General features: G+C 62.7%; 2 protein-coding genes across 9 annotated transcripts in view; both read right to left on the bottom strand.

Annotated features, from left to right (window-relative positions):
* ZNF385C (zinc finger protein 385C) overlaps positions 1-21,159 on the bottom strand; it is a 76,247-nt gene that overhangs the window by 17,399 nt on the left and 37,689 nt on the right. The window contains exon 1 of one of the 6 annotated variants that reach the window (XM_074849296.1): positions 17,534-17,585. The exons of the other annotated variants lie outside the window; for them this stretch is intronic. Within the exon in view, the coding sequence (XP_074705397.1) occupies positions 17,534-17,543 (10 nt within the window). The 5' untranslated portion in view covers positions 17,544-17,585. Of the gene's footprint in view, positions 1-17,533; positions 17,586-21,159 lie in introns of those variants that run through there. 6 annotated transcript variants of the gene reach the window in all.
* C24H17orf113 (chromosome 24 C17orf113 homolog) lies at positions 1,534-9,299 on the bottom strand. Of its 3 annotated transcripts, none has more exons than XM_074849288.1 (3): positions 8,878-9,299; positions 5,192-5,720; positions 1,534-3,759 (listed from the first exon to the last, which is right to left on the bottom strand). In XM_074849288.1, the coding sequence occupies exons 1-3, from the start codon at positions 8,892-8,894 to the stop codon at positions 2,227-2,229; spliced, it is 2,079 nt and encodes a 692-aa protein (XP_074705389.1). In that variant the 5' UTR covers positions 8,895-9,299; the 3' UTR covers positions 1,534-2,226. The 3 variants fall into 3 exon arrangements, with proteins under 3 accessions (XP_074705389.1, XP_074705390.1, XP_074705391.1); XM_074849289.1 differs by having other exon boundaries at positions 5,192-5,820; XM_074849290.1 differs by having other exon boundaries at positions 5,192-6,095.

The following is a 21,159-nucleotide window of genomic DNA, read 5'->3' on the forward strand; positions in this document are numbered from 1 at the left end:
TGTGTGCTCCCAACGGCCAAAGGCCACCGGCAGAGCAACACTGGACCACGGCCGCAGCACCGGAGCAGCCCCAGCGCCGCTCGGGGTCCGCACCAGTAACGCACAGATCGCACCGCGCTGGGCTCCCAGAGCAACCGGCCCCAGCAAACCCGACCCGACGGCAGCGCAGCAGATCCGGGCGGCAGTGACGCGGTGGGGACACTCCGGGCCCCGGCAGCCCCCGCGGCAGGACCAGCCCCGGCCGAGCGCAGCCCCTCCATCCCACCCGGTGCCAGTGGAGCCCCCCAGGAAGGAAGGGCCAAGGCCCCCCGTGTCTGGGGGCCGCAGAGCTGGCAATTCCCAGCCTCCCTGGGAACGTGGGGACGGTGTCAGCACCACCCTGCTAAATCCCCATCTTTCCAGCTTTCGACAGCCACAGCCGCCACCTCCACACGCGCCGTTTGGACAGAACGCGGCTGGCAGCGAAGCCCAGCTCGCAGGACAAGGGCACAGCGAGAACCCCCAACCCGAGCGGGGGGTGATCGTGAGTGAGCAGCCTTCACCCAAACACACGTGCCACCACACCAGCGTCGCCGCCGTTCGGATCAGCCGGAAGGACACACTGACTCTGGGCCGACAGCGGTCACCCACCACCACCCCCGAGGTCAGAAATCCAGCTTTCCCTGCCACCACCACAGACACAGGGCAGAGCACCAGGCACGGACACCGCAGGCACCCCCCAACACCCCGTCTGCACGTCCGACACGGGGCCCGGTGCCCGCTGGGTCAGGCAAGTGGCCAACCGCCCCTCAGAGCAATGGGCTGCGACCCCTTGGGCCATCCAGGCTGCTCACCAGGGCTGGGGCGGGCGAGGGGCAGGGAGGTGGGGGGCAGCGAGCTCGAGCCCCTCCCGGCCTTTCCGTCTTGCTGCAGCACAAGTCCCAGCCGGAGGCAACCGCACGGGACCAACGGGGACCGCCAGGGTCATGGACACGGGGGTCAAATCCTGCTGGACACAGACCCTGCACCTGCGGGACGGCGTCAACTTACCCAGGGATGGAGCGGAGCCGAATCCCGCGGCAGGACCCGGCGCTCAGCATCGAACCCACGTGACGCTTCAGGCTGCTGCGTTGGCTTTATCGCGGATCAAAGCCAGTCAGAAGAGTCGTCCGACCCCCCGCGACAGGACGGGCGAGAGCGTCCCTCCGGGTTAAGAGCAGAGAAGCCCCGTGACAGCGGCTGTGCCGGGCAGCACCTCTGCCGGCTCCCGACGGCTTCGCTCGCTTCTCAGTAAAGGGAATGTTTGAAAGGAAAAACACAAGCTAAAGAACTCAGGTTTGTCCCAAAAGTAGGTGTTAAAAGACTCTTTCTTTGGTTGCAAGGTACAGAGAGCTCAGAGTGCAAAGGGAACGTAGGTACGTGATGCCATTTGGAAAAGACCAGGAATTTGCTATTTATTATTTTTGGACCCCGGCTTATAATTTATTCTGTCATTGCAAAAAAAGTCCTTTTAGATATCTTTGTACTTTAAACACTAGGAAAATTAAGATAGACCTTTTTAATATATATATATTTATATATATACCTTTTTATATATACACATACACATATATACACAGTGATGCATTTAGAAGTTACTATTTCCTTGGTGATTACAATATCATTCTCAAAATCTCTTGCTCTTGAAATGATCATGACTTGATGCCACTGCTAAAAATATTTTGTGCTGTGCGCAAGGAATACCAACAAGACACTGCCAGGCATTTTGGGGTTTGCCACAGAGCTAGAAAGATGTGCTGCCTTTTCTGCATTCATTCTCGAGGCTCCAAAACAACAGAAATTGGATATTTTTGCGGAGTATTAAGTGAAAGCTGCTGGGTATCATTGTGCAAAGGCCATGTGACATTTGAGCTCAAGAGAAGATTTGCCTTCATCTCCCTGAAACAAAATAACAAACCCTGGAAAAAAACCTCATCCAGTTTGGGATTTCAGGTGGCCCCGAGATTTTAAATTCTGGCCAATTCAGATGGATGTTGGGGGGATGAGGGAGGGGTGGTCATGGGACCGGCGTGGCTTTGTGAAGGATCCTGTTTCCTCTTCCCAGCACGGAGCAGGTCACCACCCACCGGTGGCCACGTGGCCCCAGCGGTGACCAGCGATGGGGAAAGGCGGCATCGAGCCGGCGCTTGGGGCTGCCCGCAGGACCCGGCTCCCTGCCCGCAGGGCTCTGCCTTCGCCGCCTGCCGCTCACTTCACCTGCGCCATGATGAAGCCGGACTCCTTCATGCTCTCGTAGTACTCAATGGCCAACGCAAAGTCAAACTCATTGATGGCCGGCCCATCGATGGCGATCTTCATGAGGTCGGAGAGCCCCTCGTCCTTCGCACGGCGCGACCGGCCACGCTTCAGCAGCTCCCGGCCCCGGCTGATCTTCTCGGCAAGGACCGAGCCCAGTGGCAAGGCCAGGGCGATGGCCGCGAGGACGGCGAAGTCCGGGAAGAGCTCGTGCATCTCGGAGTTGCTGTAGACCAGCTTGACGCAGAGGTCCTTGAAGGAGAGCTGGCTGAGGCTGAAGACGATCCGCTTGAAGAGGGGGAAATCGCTCAGGGCCCTCTCGCTCACCACCACCCGGGAGTACGCCTGCAGGAGGAAATTGAGCTCACTCACCCCGTAGCTGCCGATGTCCTCCAAAGATTGAGGGTAGCACTTGGGATTGAAGATGGCCGAGAAGGAGCTGATGGCCTCCAGGACGCTGCTGGGGAACCTGTCCAGCAGGTTGCCCCGCACACTCTCCAGGTAGCTCTCCTTCAGGCGCTCAAAGTGCTTCAGGTGCACCTTGGAGCAGTTGGCCAGCTCAACGCCCTTGTAGTAGAGGCGGCTCTCGCCCTCCCGGTCGTCCCGTGGGTGCTCGTTCATCTCGTTGAGGAACTCCTGGAGGTTCTGGCCGCTGGCGCTCTTCTGGGCCTGCAGGGTGGTGGCCGTGGTGGAGACGATGGGCTTCAGGATGGAGAGGTCGAAGTCCTCGATCTGGAAGAAGCGGCTGAGTTTCTGGAAGATGGGGAGGACGTCCAGGAGGATTTTGGTGAAGGCCACAAACTGGAACTTCTTGAGCTCTTCGCAGAGGCCATGGGCCACGGGCGACCGCTCCGCCTCGCTCTCCAGCAGCAGCACCAGCGTGGGCCACGAGGAATCGATGGCTTCCACAGCTGGGAAAATAGAAGTCCAGTGGATGGCTCTGGGGCTCCCCAGGTCTATCTCACAGAGGTCCAGGACGCTCCGCAGCTCCTGCAGGCCGTTGCTTTCCCCCCTGAAGCTGGAGTAGAGCCGGTACACAGCGTCCACGGTGGTCTCATATTTCTGGAGGTACTCGATGCTGACGATGCCCTGGGCCGGCAGCAGGGAGCTCCCGTGGGACAGGCAGTGCATCTCCGTGAGGAGCGGGCAGAGGGAGGTCAGCGCCGTCCCCACCCCGCTCAGCCGCTCGGCCACCAGCGAGGCGCTGTCGGCGCTGAGCCAGGTGATCTTCATGGTGGGGATGCCGAAGGAGCGCATCACCTCGCCCACCTTGCCCGCCACCGTGGAGGCCTCCCCGGCGGGCAGCTCGAAGCTCCCCAGGAAGGTGGAGGAGGTCTGCCCGTTGCAGGGCGAGACGGTGGTGGTGAACATGGCGAGGCTGCGGTGCTCCAGGACGTCCACCGTCTCGTCCACCACCAGCCCCACGAACGGCGAAGCTTTTATCCTGTGCCTGTCCTCGTTGTGCAGGACTTTGGCGATCGCTGCCTGAGCCGGTTGCAGGAGTCGCGCAGGGCAGGCGGGGAGGGAAAGAGAAACACAAGTGAACTTCCGAAGCAGGCGGGAGACACACAGCACCCGGCGCAAAGCGAGCGGCAGGGCTCCTGCCCTCGGGGCTCCCCAAAGCGGCACAAGGTCCCAAGCCAGAGAAAAGCCCTTAAACAAGTTGTGTATGCGAGGACATATACAAGATGGAAATCACCTTCTTTTCTTCTAAACTACTGCCTCCTCCCGCGCCCCGCCTGCAGCCCAGGCACCAGGCGAAGCTGCAGAGAGAAGTGGGGGTCCCTGCCCTGAGCTGCGACCTCCCCGTCACCGAGACCCTGCCTGTGCCGGGAGCGAGGCGAGACACCGACCACCCGCCGCCTCGGTTCAAACTTCAGCAGTTACATTCGTGCTTTACAAGCCCAGCACGGGTAGGAGCAGCAGGAAAACTCTGCAGCACCTTTTCCTTCTTTACTTGTTTTTCCCCAATTCAGGCAAATGCCCCAGTTTGAAAGGAAAACTTCCTCGGTGTGTGTGAACACTCCAAGTAGCACTTCAGGCTGAGAAATCTAATTAGTGGTTTTAGTCTATCTGCAGCAAAATAAGGCTCTTTAGAGATCTAAAAAGCATGGCAAATGGCCAAGACTCACTAAAAATTTAATTTGATTTTAACAGGCATGAAGCATTTGTAAAATTAAGAAAATCCTTTCTAAACTCTCCGGCTACTTGATCTTTCTGATCACTCAGTTTAGGGCAAAAGAGGAAAAACCCACAGTGCTCGTGTGCTAATTCAACTCCTGAGCTTTCATTGCTCGAGCAGCCTGGCGGGCTCCGGCGGCAGAGGATGCTCCTGGGCTCCCCGCCTGTCTGGAAACACGCGTCTGGCCACCAGCCTGGCCACCAGCCCGACGCTCCTTTGATGGAGCCGATCGCCTTCTCCTGGCGGGTCAAATCAGGGAATGAACCACGGAAGTGCCACGTTGATGCTTAACGTGGAGGAACTGTCAGGACAGGAGCATCGCTGGCTCCACCGGCTCCCCATGGGACTAGGGCACGTCCTGGAGCAGCCGGGTTTTGGGGGCCGGGCCGGTGGTCCCAAACACACCGTGACGTGCCCTGGTGCCATGGGGCGTGTTCGCCTGTCCGAGGGCGGGGGTGGAGCTCTGCCCGTGCTCTGCCCATCAGCAAACGCTGGCGCAGAGGCTGCCGGTGCTCCTGGGCGGCCAACGGCCCCAGCCCCGGCTCTGCCTGCGAGTCAGGGGCAGCAGCTCCCTGCCCACCCGCCGCCGTGGCACCCGGCTCGGGCCCCGCCGGGCTCCGGTTGCCAGCAGGACCCAGTGATCCTCGCTGCAGGGACGACCGGCCCCGGTGAGGCTGAGCACACCCCTTCCCCCCCGGCAACGCGGGCGCAGAGCCCCCAGCCTGGCCTACCCACCTGCATCTCGCGGACGCTGCCGGGGTGGTAGTACTCGCTGTGCTCGGAGGCCAGCAGCGCCTGGCACAGGTTGAACTTCTGGAAGTCGAGCAGGGAGGAGCACTTCTCGGCCGGGATCTCCTCCTTCGCCATCCAGTAGACGGTGGTGAGGACGGCCACCTTCGCCGGGTTCACCTCCACCTTGATGACCGAGCGCAGCTCCGGGTGGCCGTGGACGCGCGTCTCGAACGCCAGCTGCTCCCGGTTCACGGCCAGCGCCTGGCGGTGCGCGCCCGAGGTGACGTGCCGCAGCAGGGCGTGGCGCTGGAAGTTGTCCGTGCCCACGGTAAAGGCGTTCTCCGCTTTACCGTGCTTGTTCTTCACCAGCGCCTGCCGACACTCTATGCAAAACATGAGTTTCCTCTCATAGTCAAACTCCAGCCAGGTAAATTCTTCCTTCCAGTGCTCATTGAAATAGCGCTTACACTTTTTATTGGAATTGGAAGTTTCCCCAGCTGGCTTTTTCCCTGGAGGCACCATATTGCTGTGGCTGGGAAATCAAACACTACGGTTGAACTGAAACGTGCCTTGGAGGAGCAGCCTCTACATTTAATTTAGTAAGAAGGTCTATTACAACTCTCCTGGTCCGACTGGAGATGAAAGAGACACAAGGGAAAGGGATTAGGGCCCTGCAAACCTCAGCCTGCGCTCAGCGTTATTCTCGGCTGCTAACGAAGAGCTGCGGTGACACGGCGGCGGCGGCAGCCCCGGCCCCGCGCGGGGGGATCCCACCGAGCGCCTCGCTGGTGTCACCGGCAGCTCCGGAGGTCAGCGGTGGGACCGGCACACGCGCAGGGTCTGTCCTCGTGATCCCAGGGACACCCAAACGCGCCTCCCATCACACCAGAGCTCCGTGCTGCGGCTGCTGCTGGGAAGGTAGGGAAGGTTCAGCGCTGGCTTTGGACCAAACGTCTCAAAACGAGCGTTCAGCCCCACGAGGATCCGCACCCGCTGGCGACCCGGAGCTGAGCGGGGATGACTTGGAGGGCAGCTCAGAAACACGTGCTCGCGCGCACACGTGGTTCCATTCCTCCCTCGCTCGTCTATCCCCGGACACCGCCAAAGTCACGCTGCGTCCCACGGCGGCGGGGCCGAGCTCTGCCGGCACCACCCCAGCCCAGCACCCTCCCAGGGCCGGCTGGGGCGCAGGACCCGCTCCAGCCAGGGCTCCCCGGTGTCTACTGGAGCCCGAGGCTGCAAAGCACTCACGCAGGCATGTGTTTAGACCAGGCAGCTGAAGTATTTAAGCACCCACTCAATTCCCTCCCTATACTTGAGCCCAGCTCAGTCCGAAATCTTCCCTGAGCTGGACTGAAAAACCAAACTGAGCCTTGTAAAAGTGGGGCGAGGAGGAACCCAGCGCAGGGTGGGGAAGGGGGGGAACCAAAACGCAAAGGGAAAAGGAAAGAAAACGGAGATTCAGCAGCAGCACAAGCGAGGGAATATCGTCAGTCAGTGCAACTTGCTGAGAGGTTTTTCAAAAGAACAAACCCCCAAGCACCAGAGTCGTTATCACAGCGCTCAGGAGGAGCCTCGTGATTTAGGTGTTAGAGCAACACCCCGAGTCCCAGCGCTGCAGACACCCACTCCCGGGGAGCAGGGGTTCCCCTCGGGGTGCCCTGGGTGATGCTGGCGGGGTGATGGGGGAGCTGCCGTCACCCAGCCACCCCCCCAGGGCCGGGGAACATCCTTTAGTGTTAGCGGGAGGGGAAGGGGTGACCATCCTCAGCCCCTGCGCTTTCCCAGGGTGCCCAGGAGCAGCCGCCCGTCCTCACTCGCCACCTTGCTGGTCCCTCCAGGTCCAGCCCGAGCCGTGAGTCTTCCCCCAGCTCTGGCGGCTTCTTCTGGCTGTGCCCGGCTTTCCCGGGACGCCTCCTCTTCCCGTCCTGAAGGACGGTGACGTGCCAAAGCCTCCTGCCACGCCGGACGGGAGCAGCACTCCTGCACCACGGAAACCAGAGAAACCTGGTGAAAAAGCATCGGAGGCCACGAAACGCCTCTCCGTCCTGAGAGCAAACACGCCAGCCCCGGGCAGGAGCCGGCAGAGGAGGCGGCAGCACCGGCATCGCCCAGCCCGGCCGCAGCCCGCGGGCCAGCCAGGCCCCAGGCACCTCACCCTGCAGAGCCGGGTGCTGCGGACCCTCGGCGCGGTGCCGAGCCTTGGGGCCCGGGTTTCCCATTGCTGCCCTCCGGGTGCGTCACGGCCCCGGCGCCCTGAGCAGCCCCGGCCCCCGGCCCTCAGCCCGTGGGCGACGTGAGAGCGTCACCCTCCTGCTCCCAGCCCGGAGCCCTCACCCCGTGCGCTTCCGGCAAAGCGGGAGCTGGGAGCCAGCTCTGCCAGGGCAGGGGCACCAGAGCAGCCAGCCCAGGTCAGAGCAGGGCTTTGCTAGTCCCTAACTCGACTCTAACCACAGTCAGCATCAAATGCTTCCAAGGAAGCAGAGAGAAACCCCAGGACACAGCCCCGCGGGGAGTTTCTTCCCGCCCGCAGGGAGCACAAAGCTTTCAAGGTTTGCAGCGGGCGCGCGGATCCCCTCCGCATCTTCCTCTTCGCCTGTTTAACGTGGTTTGATTCACTTCCCAGAGCCGGGCCTCCCGCCTGGGCCCACACCTCGGCTCGGGGCAGCGGAGGGCACCCAGGGAACGATTCCCGGAGCCAGGGCGTCCCGACAAAGCTGCAGCCACTTCCTCAGGCCAGTCCAAGAGCCGCACCGCAGCGGCCGAGCGCCAGCCAGAGCCGTGTCTCCTCAGAAGCACGTTAATTAGGAAACAGTGACGGACTTGCCACGTGAGAGTCAAAGCCCAGACCTGTCTTGTTGAACGTTTCCTCTGCAGTTGCCAGCACCCGTCAGACGCTCCCCGGGGACGCAGGCTCTGCCAGCGTTGGGATCGTGCCGTGTCCCGGTGAGGCTCGGGGCTCGCCCCCGAAGCGGGGATGGCTCTGTCACCTTCCACAGCCTCGCTGACAGTTCATGGTCCCGGCCTGCCCCGGTCCCACCGCCCCGACCCCCGCGCCGGGCAGGCGTCGAGCTCAGTGTGCCCTGGCTGTGGCTGGGACGGTGCCCGGCCCCGGGGGACAGTTTCCTTCATTCCCTCCCTGTCACCGACCCCATTTGCTCCCAAACCCGTCCCCACCTACACAGAGCCCCCAGCGCTCGCTCCAGCACAAACTGCTACCTTGGAAAGGGAAAAAAAAAAAAAGCAGCAATTAGTGTCTGGGGCACACGGGGCTGGGGAGAGCTGGGGCTGGAGCTGAGCACCGCAGCACCGCGTCCCGCAGCGCCGGCACCAGCCCCGGGCACCCTGTGCCGCCGCCGTGCGGGTCGCTCCCTGGCCATGGGGAAAAGCAGCGCCGCGTTCCCCCGGGGACCCGGCAGCGTGCAGGGAGTGGGGTGACACTGCGGTACCCCACCAGCCTGTGGCTCCCCCCAGCCGGGGCAGGGGCGCCGTGCGGGGGGAAGTTTGGGCAGGATCGGGATTTACTTGCAAGAGGATGAGCGGCTGCTCCGGCCCTCACGCTCAGGGGCATCAGCCCTGGCTGCTGTCACCTAACGCCCGCCCGGGTGCGGAGAGCAGAGCAGGATGTGACCCCAGCACCCAGCCCTGCGTGCCCGACCCGCACGCCCGCCCTCCCCCTACATACGTACCATTGAAAGGCTGCCATAAGCTTTGGGGTGAGGGGGCTTGCAAACTTCCCAGATTTTGGTTTTTAAATAGGAAAGAAAAAAATAAAAAAAAATCTAATTAAAAAACCAAACCCAGCCAAACAATGCAAAGCCAAAAAAAAAAAAAAAAAAAAAATAAAGCTTGCCGGGAGGCAGGGAGCAGCAGCAACCCCCCGCCCCGGCAGCCCCGCTCAGCACATGGGGGCCGGTGCCCGCCGGCTGCCGCGGCCCCGAGCGCGGCGGCTGCGGGAACAAAGCCTGCGGCTGCCGCCCTGCGCTCATGGGAGCGTGGGAGCAGCCATCTTGCTGCGAGGACTGTCTGGCTCCGCGGATGCTCCCGGCAGCCAACGGCGGCAGTGGCCACTAGCGGTGGCCAGGAACGGGGAAGGCCGCGTGGCCGTGGCCACCGGGCCGGTGGGGATGGTGGACACGGTGGTTGGGCGATGGCCTCCAGTCCCTGGGGAAGGGGAGCACGTGGAGCTGCGCCCCCGTGCACGCTGCTCCCCCCCCGGACACCTTCCCCCAAGATACAAGGAGGGCCAAAGGGATGGGCATGGGGCACGCGGCTTGTGGCCCCCCAGGACCCCCAGGTCCCTCGGCCGAGGGCTGAGGGCGCAGCAGGACGAGCAGTAAAAGCATTTGCATCCAGCCAGGGCTGCCCCCCAGCCCTGCCCCCAGGCCCCCAGCTGTGGCAGATCCAGGTCCGAGCCCCTCAGCCGACGCAGCGGCGGGACGGGGACCGAGCTCCCGTTCCAGCCCCGTTTCACTGCGCTCCCGGGCCGCAGCTGCGGGACTGGCGCTGGCTCTGGCCCCAGCACCCACCGCCTCCTGCTGGGGCTCCCTAAAGGCTCCACTCATGCCAAAAAAACGGCTTTTAGCATTAAAAGCAGCTGAAATCGAGAGCCCCCCCAACTTCTTCCAAAAATAGAATTTTACGCCAACTTTGCTTTCCCCCAAACAAGGTTCCTGAGGATGCAAAAATCCCAAAGAGCACCGGTGTCCCGCAGGAGCCCCCGAGGGGGACACCCCGCCCGTTCCCCAGCCCCCCGCACGGCCGCGGGGCCCCGGGGGATGCTCCCGGCTCCAAGGCAGAGTCAGGCCTTGGCGAGGGCCTGGGCCCCGCGGTACGTGCCTGGATTAGGGGCAGCATTGTACCTGGCTCCGCACGGGAGGGGACGGCGGCCCCCCAGTGAATCCCCCTCCTTAGGCTCCTCCACATGTCCCGGGGCAAGAGGCTCTTCCTGCTCTCGGGACATTCCTGCCCGGCCACCTCAGCCCAGGGTTAATGCTAACAGGAGCTGGGTGAAACCAGAGACGGGGCTCCAGGGGTGAAAATATGCACTATTTATTCTTGTGCTAATGCCAGCGAGAAAAGAGGACTTAGCCTTTTTAATCAGTTTTCAGGAAGGAGGCTGCCGCATCGCACCGCCCGGTTCCAGCATCCGGAGCGGGATCGCAGAGGTCAGCGGTCCCGGGGGGCGGCTGGGGACAACCCCCTTTCCCACGGCCCCTGCAGCGCTTGGCCCCCGCCGAGCCCCGGCACCGGGATCCACCGGCAGGACCCGGGGGGGCTCCAGCCGGGAACGCTCTTGTTTTTCCCCCCATTCCCAAAGGCAGCGGCCGGGTCCGACCCCGCCGGGGCGGGTGCCCCAACGCGGAGCAGAGGGACGGGGAGCGCCCGGGGGCCCCCCGCAGAGTCCGGGAAAACAGGTGGATTTGGCAAAAGCCCCCAGTGCCCCCCCCCTGCTTCCACCAGCACCAGATACAAACGCAGCCACTTGCAATAGCAGGAGCCGAAGGGAACCAGGCAGGGAAAATCTGCAGCGGGGAAACAAAACCGCGTCAGGGGAGGAACAACCGGGACCAGGCAGGAACCCAAAACCCCGCTGGGAAAACCAGCCGAGGCAGCACGTGGCTCCGCAGCGGGCTCCAACCTGGGCGAGATGGGAGACGGGGCAGGTCGGTGCCCCGTGGGGCGTTTCGCTGACAGACACGGGGACAAGGCGCCTGTCACCCACTGAGGGGGGTCCCCTGAGACGCTGGGGCATAGCGGCCCAGGCACGGGGCCGCCCTTCCTGATGCCAACCCGGGGCGGCCTGGTGGGAGCGAGGGGGGGACGGGGACAGACACAGGGACACCTGCCAGGGGCCGAGCAGAGAGCGCGGGTGCCTGCCGAGGCACACTGAGCCTGGGGGGAGACGGCTGGGAAAGCGGGGTGTGCTGGGCGAACCCCGCGGGCTCCGGGGTAAGGGGAGGCTCTGCCTGCTCCATGCCAGGGGCACGGCTGAACCCGCTGGTCTCTTCTGCCCTGTGTGCCTCTGCCTGGGGTCCTGCGGGGGGGCGGCTACAGGAAACAGCTGAAATCCCTCCTGTGAAATAGTCTTTCAATTGCCTTTTTGGGTTTTTTTCCTCCATAAATTCACATTTCTGCTGGAAGCCTCTGGCTTCAAGGTGGATGCAAGGTCGGGATGAAGGATGCCCCCGACCCTGACGGGCAGCCCTGCCCTTGTGTCCCTGCAGGACAGCAGAGCTCCTTCCTAAAGGAACCGAAATGGAAATATTTCTGTTTGCTCCTCTGCAGCGGCAGTCTCGCTTTGATTCGATCATCGCTATTTTTCTCCCCGGTGACGTGCCCAGAGCGCTCGGTGGGCAGGTGCCCTGCCTGCACGAGCACATTCATCATCCGCGTGGCACGAGGGCGGCCGCTGCCCGATGAGCCACAGTTTCCATTTGAGCCCTGGTGCCTTCGACAGCCGAACCAAACCCCAGTGCCCCGTCGGGATGCGGGGGGCCAGAGCCCGGCCCCCCCCAGCACTTCAACCCCACACCTGGGAGCTGCGTCTCCCTGGGGGTTTTTCACTGCATCTGTAAGAGGCTGAGCACGAGAGACTGAAAACCCAGCCGTATTACCCCAAAAGACATGAAATCCCTGAGCATGTTGATGAGATTTTGTTTTCCTTCTCCGCTTTAAGCCAGTCTCGGTCTCCAAGACCCTTTTCCAGCCGGGGAGTGGAGCTGCTGGTGCCCCCAGAGCTGCTCACCCCGGAGAGCCCCGTCCCCTCGCAGCCCCCCGGCTCCACCAGCTGCCCCCCTCCGCTCCCCACCCGTCGCACAGGGATGAGGGGAGCCCCTTCCCCACTGCCCGAGGGGCTCGGAAGGTGCTGGCTCTGCACGGGGAGGATCCTGGGGGGAGAGAAGGCCCCCGCTGCCCTGCGGGTCCCCACTCCCCCCCCACCCAAAGCCCCGACTGCGCCAGGGCCCAGAGCCAGGCGGGGGCCGGGAGCAGCAGGGGCACATGGAGGAGGGATGTGCGGGAGAACGGAGGGGAGGACAGACAGGAGGATGCCCAGGAGCCCCCCCAGCCCCACGGCCTCGCCCCCAGTCCCACGGCGCAGCATCCCTCACACCCGCAGGTGCCGACAGCTCAATTTAATCTCTGCTGTGCACAGCGGAGGGAGGCGGGTGCGAGGAGCCGCTGCCTCGTGTAGGAGAGAGTCGTCCCTCTGCGAGGGAGACAGCGCTCGGCACGGCGTCAGCTCAGACAAATTAAAAATACTTCTGCAGCCCCCCCCGGGGCTGTTGCCTGGCCAGGCAGATCTGGCAGGGCTGCCTCCTCCGGCGGGATCTGCTGTTTTGCAGCATCGCTGCGAAGAGACCGGAGTGTCGCGGGCAGGAGCGGCTGCCTTGGCTCAGGGACGGGGATGGGGCACACACTGGGGGACCCCGATATTTCCCTGCCGTGTCCCAGCTCTCCTGCACATCTCCAGGGTGCTCGGGGGCTCCTCGTCTGCCGGGGGGGCCCCTCCAGCACCGCTGGGGGCACAGGGGCTCTGGCTGAGGCACACTCAGGTCCTTCCAGAGGGTCCTGGGTGGGCAGCGGGGCATGGAGAGAGGACCGTGGGGTGCTACTGGAGGAGGAAGCCCCCCCCACGCTGCTGACACGGCCCCCCCCCGCCCCCCAGCCACTACCAGCTTGCAGGACGCTGCCTCACGCCTCCTTCCCCTGCACAGCCTTGTCACAACCTTTCGCTGCGTGACTTGAGCTGGCAGGGAACAAGCCTTGAAATAAACTCAGATGACATCCCTGCAAACTCCAGGGCACGGCCACACACAGGATTATTTGTCTGGGCTGCGGAGGGGGGACAGTGCTCATCCCTCCCCCACCAGCGATCCTGGCTCGGGGCTAACGCTCCTCCGATCAGAGACGCTGCCCGTTCGCTCTCCCCCACGCAGCAGCCGCGAAGGGCAAAGCCCTTGTGTGGAGGAGCAAGGGCAGGGCAGAGCCAAGGCGATCGCCCACCCTGGGCTCCCTCCCAGCGACGCACCTCGGCGGCACCCAGCACCCCAGGAGCTGCCGGGAGCGATAACCCTGCACAGCTGATAAATAAATGATTCCTGAGGAGCAGAGCTGGACACAGACCTTGCTCAAGCTGCTTTTCCTCCCCACGTCCACAAGCACCGAGCCACCTCCCCTTGGATTTAAATTCTCAACTCCCCCCGTGCGTCAGCTAATTATCTGAAAATACACATTTAGCAATCTCCGCCTCGCAGAGCCCCCGACCAGCTCAGCACCCCCCCGTGCCGTGGCCAGTGTCCCCCGCACCGGGGCCACCACAGCCTGGCCGAGACCTGGCTGATCTCCCCGACAGGCACCGAGGAGCTGGGGAAGGAGCTGGGGAAGGAGCTGGGGAAGGAGCTGGGGAAGGAGCTGGTCTAATCCTGACCCGGGGGGGCGGCAGAAAGGCGGCAGCCAGCATTAAACACTGATCCAGGCCCCGCGCCCCAAAGCCCTGCCCGCCCCTCCCCATCATCGCCTTCTCCCCTAGGGTGGTGGGGGGAGAGGTCAGGGTCCTTTCGAAACACGGAGAGCTCAGCGGGGAGACCGGAGCCGTAGATTAGTTCTGCCTTTATTCTGGGCATCGTTTAAATCATAAAAATTACAGCCGAGTCCAATTTATTACAGCCACAGAACAACTGACAGAAATGAAAAGGGAAAAAAGATACTCAAATTGATGCTCTCTCACCATTCCAGTGAAATAACCAATTTGGAACAAATTAAGGGGCTCCCGTCTGTACCAGCCTTTTGAATTGCCTCTAAACCAACACACATTTGTCATGGCGCAGCGTTTCCTCCATTAGCAGTGAAAATTAATGATTTCTATTATTGAAGCACCTCAAGGCTGGTGCCTCCCTCGCACAGCCAGGCCTGGGCTGGCCCTTCCCCAGGGCACCGAGCCCCGGGAGAGCAGAGCCATGAGGAGACAGACGGGCTCAGAGAGGACAAGTGACATGACCGGGGCCACCTGGCAGGTCGGTAGCAGAGCCAGGCTCTGGGCCAGTGGCCGTCCCCATCCCAGATGGGCTGGAGCGATGCACACAGACCACCGTGGTGAGGCCCAAACCGCCCAAACCACTGTGTGTGATGGCGTGACGGCTGTCCCTGACCCCCCCAGCAGTGAAACCACGTGGGCTTCGGCCAGCCCCTCCCAGCTTTGCTCTTGGGGGGCTGAAAGGGGAATCGCCCCCCTTACAGGGGGTTCCACCAGCTCAGACTTCAGGGGTGCAAGTCCCAGGGCACTGAGAGGACTCTCAAACCCTAATCCACTTACATATCCCCCCCAGGTTTTATAAAGGTCAAAGCCCCTTTCCCCCCCCATGTGCTTTCTGCTCACAGCGTTATTTTTGGGGACCCCCCCGCACAGTTGTGCTGGCAGCTGCCAAAGCACGGAACTGCCCCCCACGGCTGCCCTGGGGCCAGGCTGGTCATACCCAGGGTTTGGAGGATGACACGCATCTGTCATTATTTTTTAATTAGATTTTTATTTCCTACCGCTAGTATTTCACTGTAATTTCCGCCACTCCTACCCAGGCCACACTAATATAATCACTTCAGAGAAGAGTGGGAACAGGCAGCCTCCTCGCGCTGCCGACCCGCTCAGAAAAGGGACAGAAAAGCAACCTGTGAAATCCCAGCCCCTGCGGCCATGCCCAGCTCCGGGCCACCGGGCGGGGGCCGGCACCCACCATCAAAGCCTCGGCCCCAGCAGCTGCTGGGAGCATCCTCGCTGCAGAAACTTCAAAAAAGTTCACATTTGCTCAAAATACTTGTCAGCAACTCATTATTCCAGCAAGGTGAGGTAGAATTAAAAACAGTCTAAAAGAATTTGTGAATTATACCCTTGGCTTGATGCTGGAAATGCAGTGATATTTTCTAGCCCACATCATACTGGAGGTCAAGATTAGATGACAGCTTGGTCTAAAAATACTCCGAAGAGGAGGCTGAGGCTGTCGGAGGAGCCTGGAGCCTCCAGTGCCCCCCCGGGGTGTTGCTTGTGGTTGAAACCAGGGGCCAGATGTTTTCCCCAGGACACTTCTTGGAGCAAGCCCCTGGCAACAAAAACAACTGCTGCAATTATAGGGAAATTCACCCAAAACCACCTCAGGGAAAGCTCAGTCCCACCATCTGATGAAGGAGCCCCAGAGCCAAACCCAGCATCTGAGCGGGGACAGGCTCCCTTCTCTGTTAGCCCCGACAGCGACAGGGGGGACAAGAAGCCTCATTAAGCAGCCAATTAACAACAGCAAACTGCCAGCAGCGTCGGACCCCCGGTCCCACCCTGCGCCGCCCACCACGGGTTTGCGCTGTGGCACGGCGCGAAGACGGGTCACTCCGAGCTCCCCCTTTTTTTCAAAGAAATGTTTAAAACAGAGCGGGGGGGGGGGACACGTTTCGCCGTGGCGGGGAGCAGCCGCCGCACACGCACCTCACGACCACACGCTTCTGCGCCCGGAGCACCACGGCCCCGCGTCCCCCGCCCCGGCACGGAGATGCCAGCGAGGCCCCAGCACCACGGGTTCAAAAGCGAAGTGTTAGTGGCTTTACAACATTTCCTACATATTTGAGGGCAGAAGGCTAAAAGCAAGCTTTGGGGTGGGGGCGTTTGGGTTGGGTTTTTTTTAAGCCTGCTTTGCCCGACAAGTATTCCAGATAAATATCCCGAGTAGCGTTACACGTTCCAGAGATACAGGAAAAGGCAGCTCGCGGAGAAAAGACTGTTCCAAACTATTAGAAAAATTAAAGTGATCCCCAGGAGGCAGCCGAGGCTGCGTTACACCTCGGAGGAGCCCGCTCAGACGTGCTGGTGCACGAAGAGCCGCCGTGCCCCGGCCTGGCCGCCCTCCGCAGCCACAGGCACCGACAGGCACGTGCCGGTGGCCCACGGGCAGAGGAAGAGGAGCGCAGGGAGGCACCGAGACACGCACACGCTCCCACGGACACGCACAGCACACGCGTGTGTCCGTGCACGGGGAGCGCCAGCACCGCTGCCCGCAGGAGCCCTTCGCAGGCAGCGGCCGGGGGCGACGCTCCTTCCCCAGCAGCCTGCTGCAAAGTTAATACCGGTACTAACAAAACCGACGAAATCATCAGTCCCGAATCCGCACGTGAAACGGGCCCGAGAGCAGCGTTACGCTCCATTTGCCGCCGCAGCTCCGCTCCACCCGCCCGAGGCGGCAGCAAACCCCCCCAGCCTGTCCCTGCCTTTTCAGCAAAGGCGCTGCTGGTCGCTCGCCGCCCCCCCCCCCCGACTCATTTCACACAAAAAGCATCAAACGTTTGTGTCACGGGCGCAGCAGAAACGCAAGTTGGAGCTGACCCCCAAACGAAGAGCAAGGGCAGAATAAAGCCGTGTCAGCGCACGACCTTTTTCTTCCTCTTTTTGCAGCCCTGGGAAAAATCAATAAGATGCAGTGAGTCAAACTCAGCTTGAATCCCGTAAGTAATTAGGATTAGCGGGCTGGGAGCCGGAGCAGCAGCGGCTGCGGGTGTGCTGGGCTGGGAGGGACCATTCTGGGGGTGCACGGGGCACAGCCCGGCCGATGCCAGCGGGAAGAGCTGCTCTTTAACGGGCTTGCGGGCAGCAGGGAGAGGTAACGGCCTGATTTGCTTGGAAAGCAGCAAATCTCACGAGGGCAATTCAACGTGCCGAAGCCCCGATGGGAGCAGGATGGGACCCCACAGGTGAATCAGTATTTGTGTTTGATGCTGAGTCCGTTACCAGCCCCCCGCTCCCCAGCCCGGACTCTCCAGCACCGCGGATTTCTCGAGCCCTTTCCCGGCAGGAAATGACCCACCGCAATTCTTCACTCTGAAGAGTTGAGGCTGTGGTCAAAATTGCAAAGGGAAGAAGAGACACCCCCTCGCCACAACCTCAGCAGAGCTACCCAGAAAACGAGGAACAATTCGATAGATCGCTTTTTCCTTTCAAGAACAACTCGTACCTTGATTTATTTCCATTTTCTCAAGCTCAAGCAACTTGGCAAAAGCCGTTGCCCGCAGGAACGCTCGAGTCGGGTCCGTGCGGGCAGGAGCATCCCCGGGAGCCCCCCGGACCCCCCCGGACCCCGTCCCACCGCCCCCGCCGCGCCGGCCGAGCCCCAGAGCCCTGCTCGCTGCCGGGGGCTCGGTGGGAGGCTCCTGCCGACCCCCCCGCGCCCAGCCCGGGCAGCGAAGCTCCGCCGGCGGCGTTCCCGAGGACTGGGGGGGGAGATGGGGGGGCAGGGATGGGGGTGCGATGGGGCTGAGCAGCCCCCGGCCGGCTGCTCCCGCGGCGGGGGGGGGAAGTTGCGTTTCACCCACCTAGAAGCATTTTGGATGCGGCTGCCTCGGCTCGGCGCTGCTGGTGCCTCCCGCTCGCCCGGCTGGGCTGCGGGCAGGGGCGGGCAGGGGCGGGCAGGGCAGGCAGGGGCGGGCAGGGCAGGCAGGGGCGGGCAGGGGCGGGCAGGGCGGGCTCGCAGCCCCCGCTCAGCCGCGCCCCCCCTCCTAATTAACAGCTCCGTGCCGCCGGGCGGTGCGAGCCCCTCGACCCCCGCCCCCGGCCCCGCGGGGGGGAAAAGCCTCCGGAGGTGCCGGTAATGGGGGGCCGGGGGGAGCCCCCCCCGATCGCTCCGCGCCGGGGCTGCCGGAGCAAAGAAACTTGGAGGGGGAGGAGGGACCCCGCAACCGGCTTCGGCTGCACCCCGAGTGCCCAGGACCCCCCTCGGAGAGAGCTGGTTTAGGGGGGTCGGGCAGGCACCCTGCACCGCGCCGGGTCTGCACCGCGGGGTTCGCTCAGGGGGAACCGAACCCCCCCGGGGGGTCTCAGGGCCCCCGAACCCCCTGTCGTGGGCAGGGCTGCCCGCAGGCGCTGGTGGGGTGTGGGGTGAACCGGCCACCCCCCCGAACTGTGGGACACCCTCCCCAGCCACCAGCGTGGCCCCCGCTTTTCAGGGTTCACGATCGAGACACGGGCACTTGCCCAGGAGCAGCAGCACGAACTCACCCCCCCTCCTCCGGCACCCAGGCGAGGGAGCCCCGAGCCCCCCGGCCAGCCCCAGAGCACCCAGTGGGTGCCAGACAACCCGCAGCCCCCCCGGGGAAAGGGGCAGCAGGGGCTACGCTGCCTGGTAGCCACACGTCCCTGCTCAGTGGCCACGTGTCCCTGCCCGGCTCAGCCCCAGCCTCGAGCACTGGAAACACGCAGGGTCTGATCCAGCCGCAGCGTCGCCACATGGGGTGACACGGGGGGACGTGGGCAGCCTGCCCCGGGTGGGGGACTCCCCCCAGCCCCCCGTGACTGGGGCTTTGCACCACCCCTGGAGCCCCGGCTGTGTTGCCCTCCCCGGCACTTTTGTTGGCAAAGGTTGGGGCGGTGGAACTCCCTGACGGCGGCACCTTCTCTGTGCTGAATTTTTGGCCTCCAGAGCTGGAGGTTCACGACTTGATTGCGTGGTGCCTTTTAGAGAGGGAAACGATGAAAAACCTGCTTGTGAAAAGAGGAAACAACCATCTTCCCCCCCCCCTTCCAAAAGGGAGACGAGAACAGGGAGGGATTTAAACACTTCCCTCGAGTCCAACAATTCCGAGTCGGGCAGGAACCCCTCTCCTTCAGCCACGAGCAGAGCAAAGATGTAAACCACGAGATGCCCAATTCCCTTCCCAGGCGCTGCAGCTGCGCCAGGCACTTTCAGGCTAAATTCTCGCATTTTGGTGCTCTGAAAAGCACCCAAAGCCGTCAGAGGCAGCCGGTGGGTCCTTCCCCAGCACCCACCTGGGCTCGGCTGGCACCGGGCAAGGCCCCGGGCAGGGCCAGTGCACCGGGCTCACGTACCCCCGCGCAGGGTGTCTGCTTTCGGGGTCGTTAGCAGCAGCAGTAAGTTTAGCCCCAGCACTCGCTAATCTGGGATTGACAGCTGGGCCCGCGCCGCCTGTTACCAGCCTCCCGGCCGGCTATTTAAACCTGGTATTAATTTGTTTAATGTCATCAGCAGTTTGGTGTTACTGCCAGAAGTGTCAAGCGGAGGGGAGCGTGGAGGTGTAAGGAGGGTGGAGGTGTAAGGAGGTGTAAAGACCGGGGGGGGCTGACAACCATCCGGGGGCTGTTCTCCTTATCCCCAGGGCGACCACGAGCCACAGGCAAGTTTGGCATCTCCCGACCTCCAGCCCCACTGGCAGGGCCCGGCCAGAGCGACGTACAGCCCTGAACCCCCACACTCCACCCTCCGCCCCCCCTCACCCGCGGCCCTGAGCAGCCCCTCGAGTTCCACACAGCGATTTCATCGATAAACGCCGAGTTTGGCCCCGCCGGGCAGGCAGGTCCTGGCTGGCACCACCGAGCTGGCGTGACATGGAGGGGTGGGGGCGAGGAACGGCAGCGTGGGACGGCGCGTTTTATGGCCGAGGCTTTGAGGCCAGCTGGAGCAGAGGCTAATTGCCGGTGCTGATTACAGACCCCTGCCATTAACGCCTCCTGCCCTCCCCTGCCCGGCCGCGGCGGATCGCTGGAATTCCCCAGTGGCGCAGCGTGGGTCCGGCCGCTGCATAACTTGCTATATTTGTACGTGGACCCCGGTGCTGGCACACGGCAGCAGCACAAACCCTCCCACTGGGCCCAGACGCGTGTCACCCTCCCGGGGCATCGCCAGCCGCCCCGCACCCCCGGGAGCAAAGCCCGCGGCCGCTTCTTCCCACCACGTCCTCTGTGCACGGAGCTGCCGCTGCCGAGTGTCCTCACCGGAGCCGCGACGAGCACCGGGGCCGTGACAACCGGCTTCCCCATCCCCGCGTAACCCCGTGGGTGGCACTCAGGAAAAATCAAAGCCAACGGGCATCGCTGCGTCAGATGCTGCCCCCCCCACCGCGGGCACTACTCTTCCACACAGGTTGTTAACCAAAGGCAGAGCGTCGGCAGCGCGGGGATGGAACCAGCCCCCCTGCCCGGCGCGGCCGCAGCCCCCCAGCACTCCTCAGCCTGCAGCTCGTCGTGCGTGTCCCGCTGGAGGCAAATCCCAAACCTGCACTCAGAGGGGGGGCGTTCGCCTGCACCCGCCGCAGAGCCGGGCTTGCTCGGGCAGGTCTGCTCAAGCCGTGCCTGCAGCGGCTCAGAGGGAAAGGGCGGGTGGGGGAACGGGGTGGGTGCTCGGGAAGCAGAATGGGTCTGGCTGTGACCCATCGGGCTGTCCCTGACGCCACCAATTCACTGGGTTCCTTGTGAGGACAGACTCCAGGAACCACAACAGAGCGAGTACTCTGAAACCTACTGAGGGCAGTGTTAAACTCCTCACTGGCTGAGAGGTGACCAGGACAGGCTCCCCTCGAGTTTACACTCCAAAAGCAGCCTGGCAAACAGTGGCCAGAATTGGGCAACGAACACGTCAATAAACGAGAAGGGAAACAGAGGGATAAAAAACCCAGCAGGAAGCTCCCCCCGCCCCAGGTCTGCTGAGCCTTCCAGAGCCTTTCTGGCTGACTTTGTTCACTGAGGATTTAAGGTATAATTTGGGGGTGAAAGATGTCAGATAGCATCAAGACCGATACACCTGGAGGACGTGTATCAGTTTTCTTCTGCTCTGTAACTTGAGCCCCCTCAGAAGCAGAAGGCTCAGGCGCGGAGCAGCCGCTGGCGGTTCATCCCCGCCAGGCCAGGAAGGCGGGCGCTGACCTTTCCTGCTCCCGAGTTTGCTTGGGATTAAGATAACATATTTGAAGGGCTGAATCCGCCCCCCGGGGGGTTCCCACACAAAGAGGATGGGGTTTGTGGCTCGCGTTCCCCCACGACCCCACCGCAACCCCCCCCGCAATAAACAGGGACCCGGTCAAACCGCTGAGTCCACGGGTGCCCACCCCAATCAGCTCAGGGCACCCTGACTTTTTAATTAATTCTTCCTGGAGATTTCTGCTTTGATGCATCTGTGTGGAGGGGTGACCCGTGGCCCTGGCTGGCTGTC

This window comes from Strix aluco, chromosome 24, assembly GCF_031877795.1.
Source record: "Strix aluco isolate bStrAlu1 chromosome 24, bStrAlu1.hap1, whole genome shotgun sequence".
Taxonomy (NCBI): domain Eukaryota; kingdom Metazoa; phylum Chordata; class Aves; order Strigiformes; family Strigidae; genus Strix; species Strix aluco.

Bases quoted from the DNA above. Each gene is read 5' to 3' on its own strand.
- C24H17orf113 (XM_074849288.1), bottom strand. The intron at 3,760-5,191 runs GTGGGTAGGCCA...CAACCGGCTCAG, and splicing joins GCAGCGTCCGCGAGATGCAG to GCAGCGATCGCCAAAGTCCT.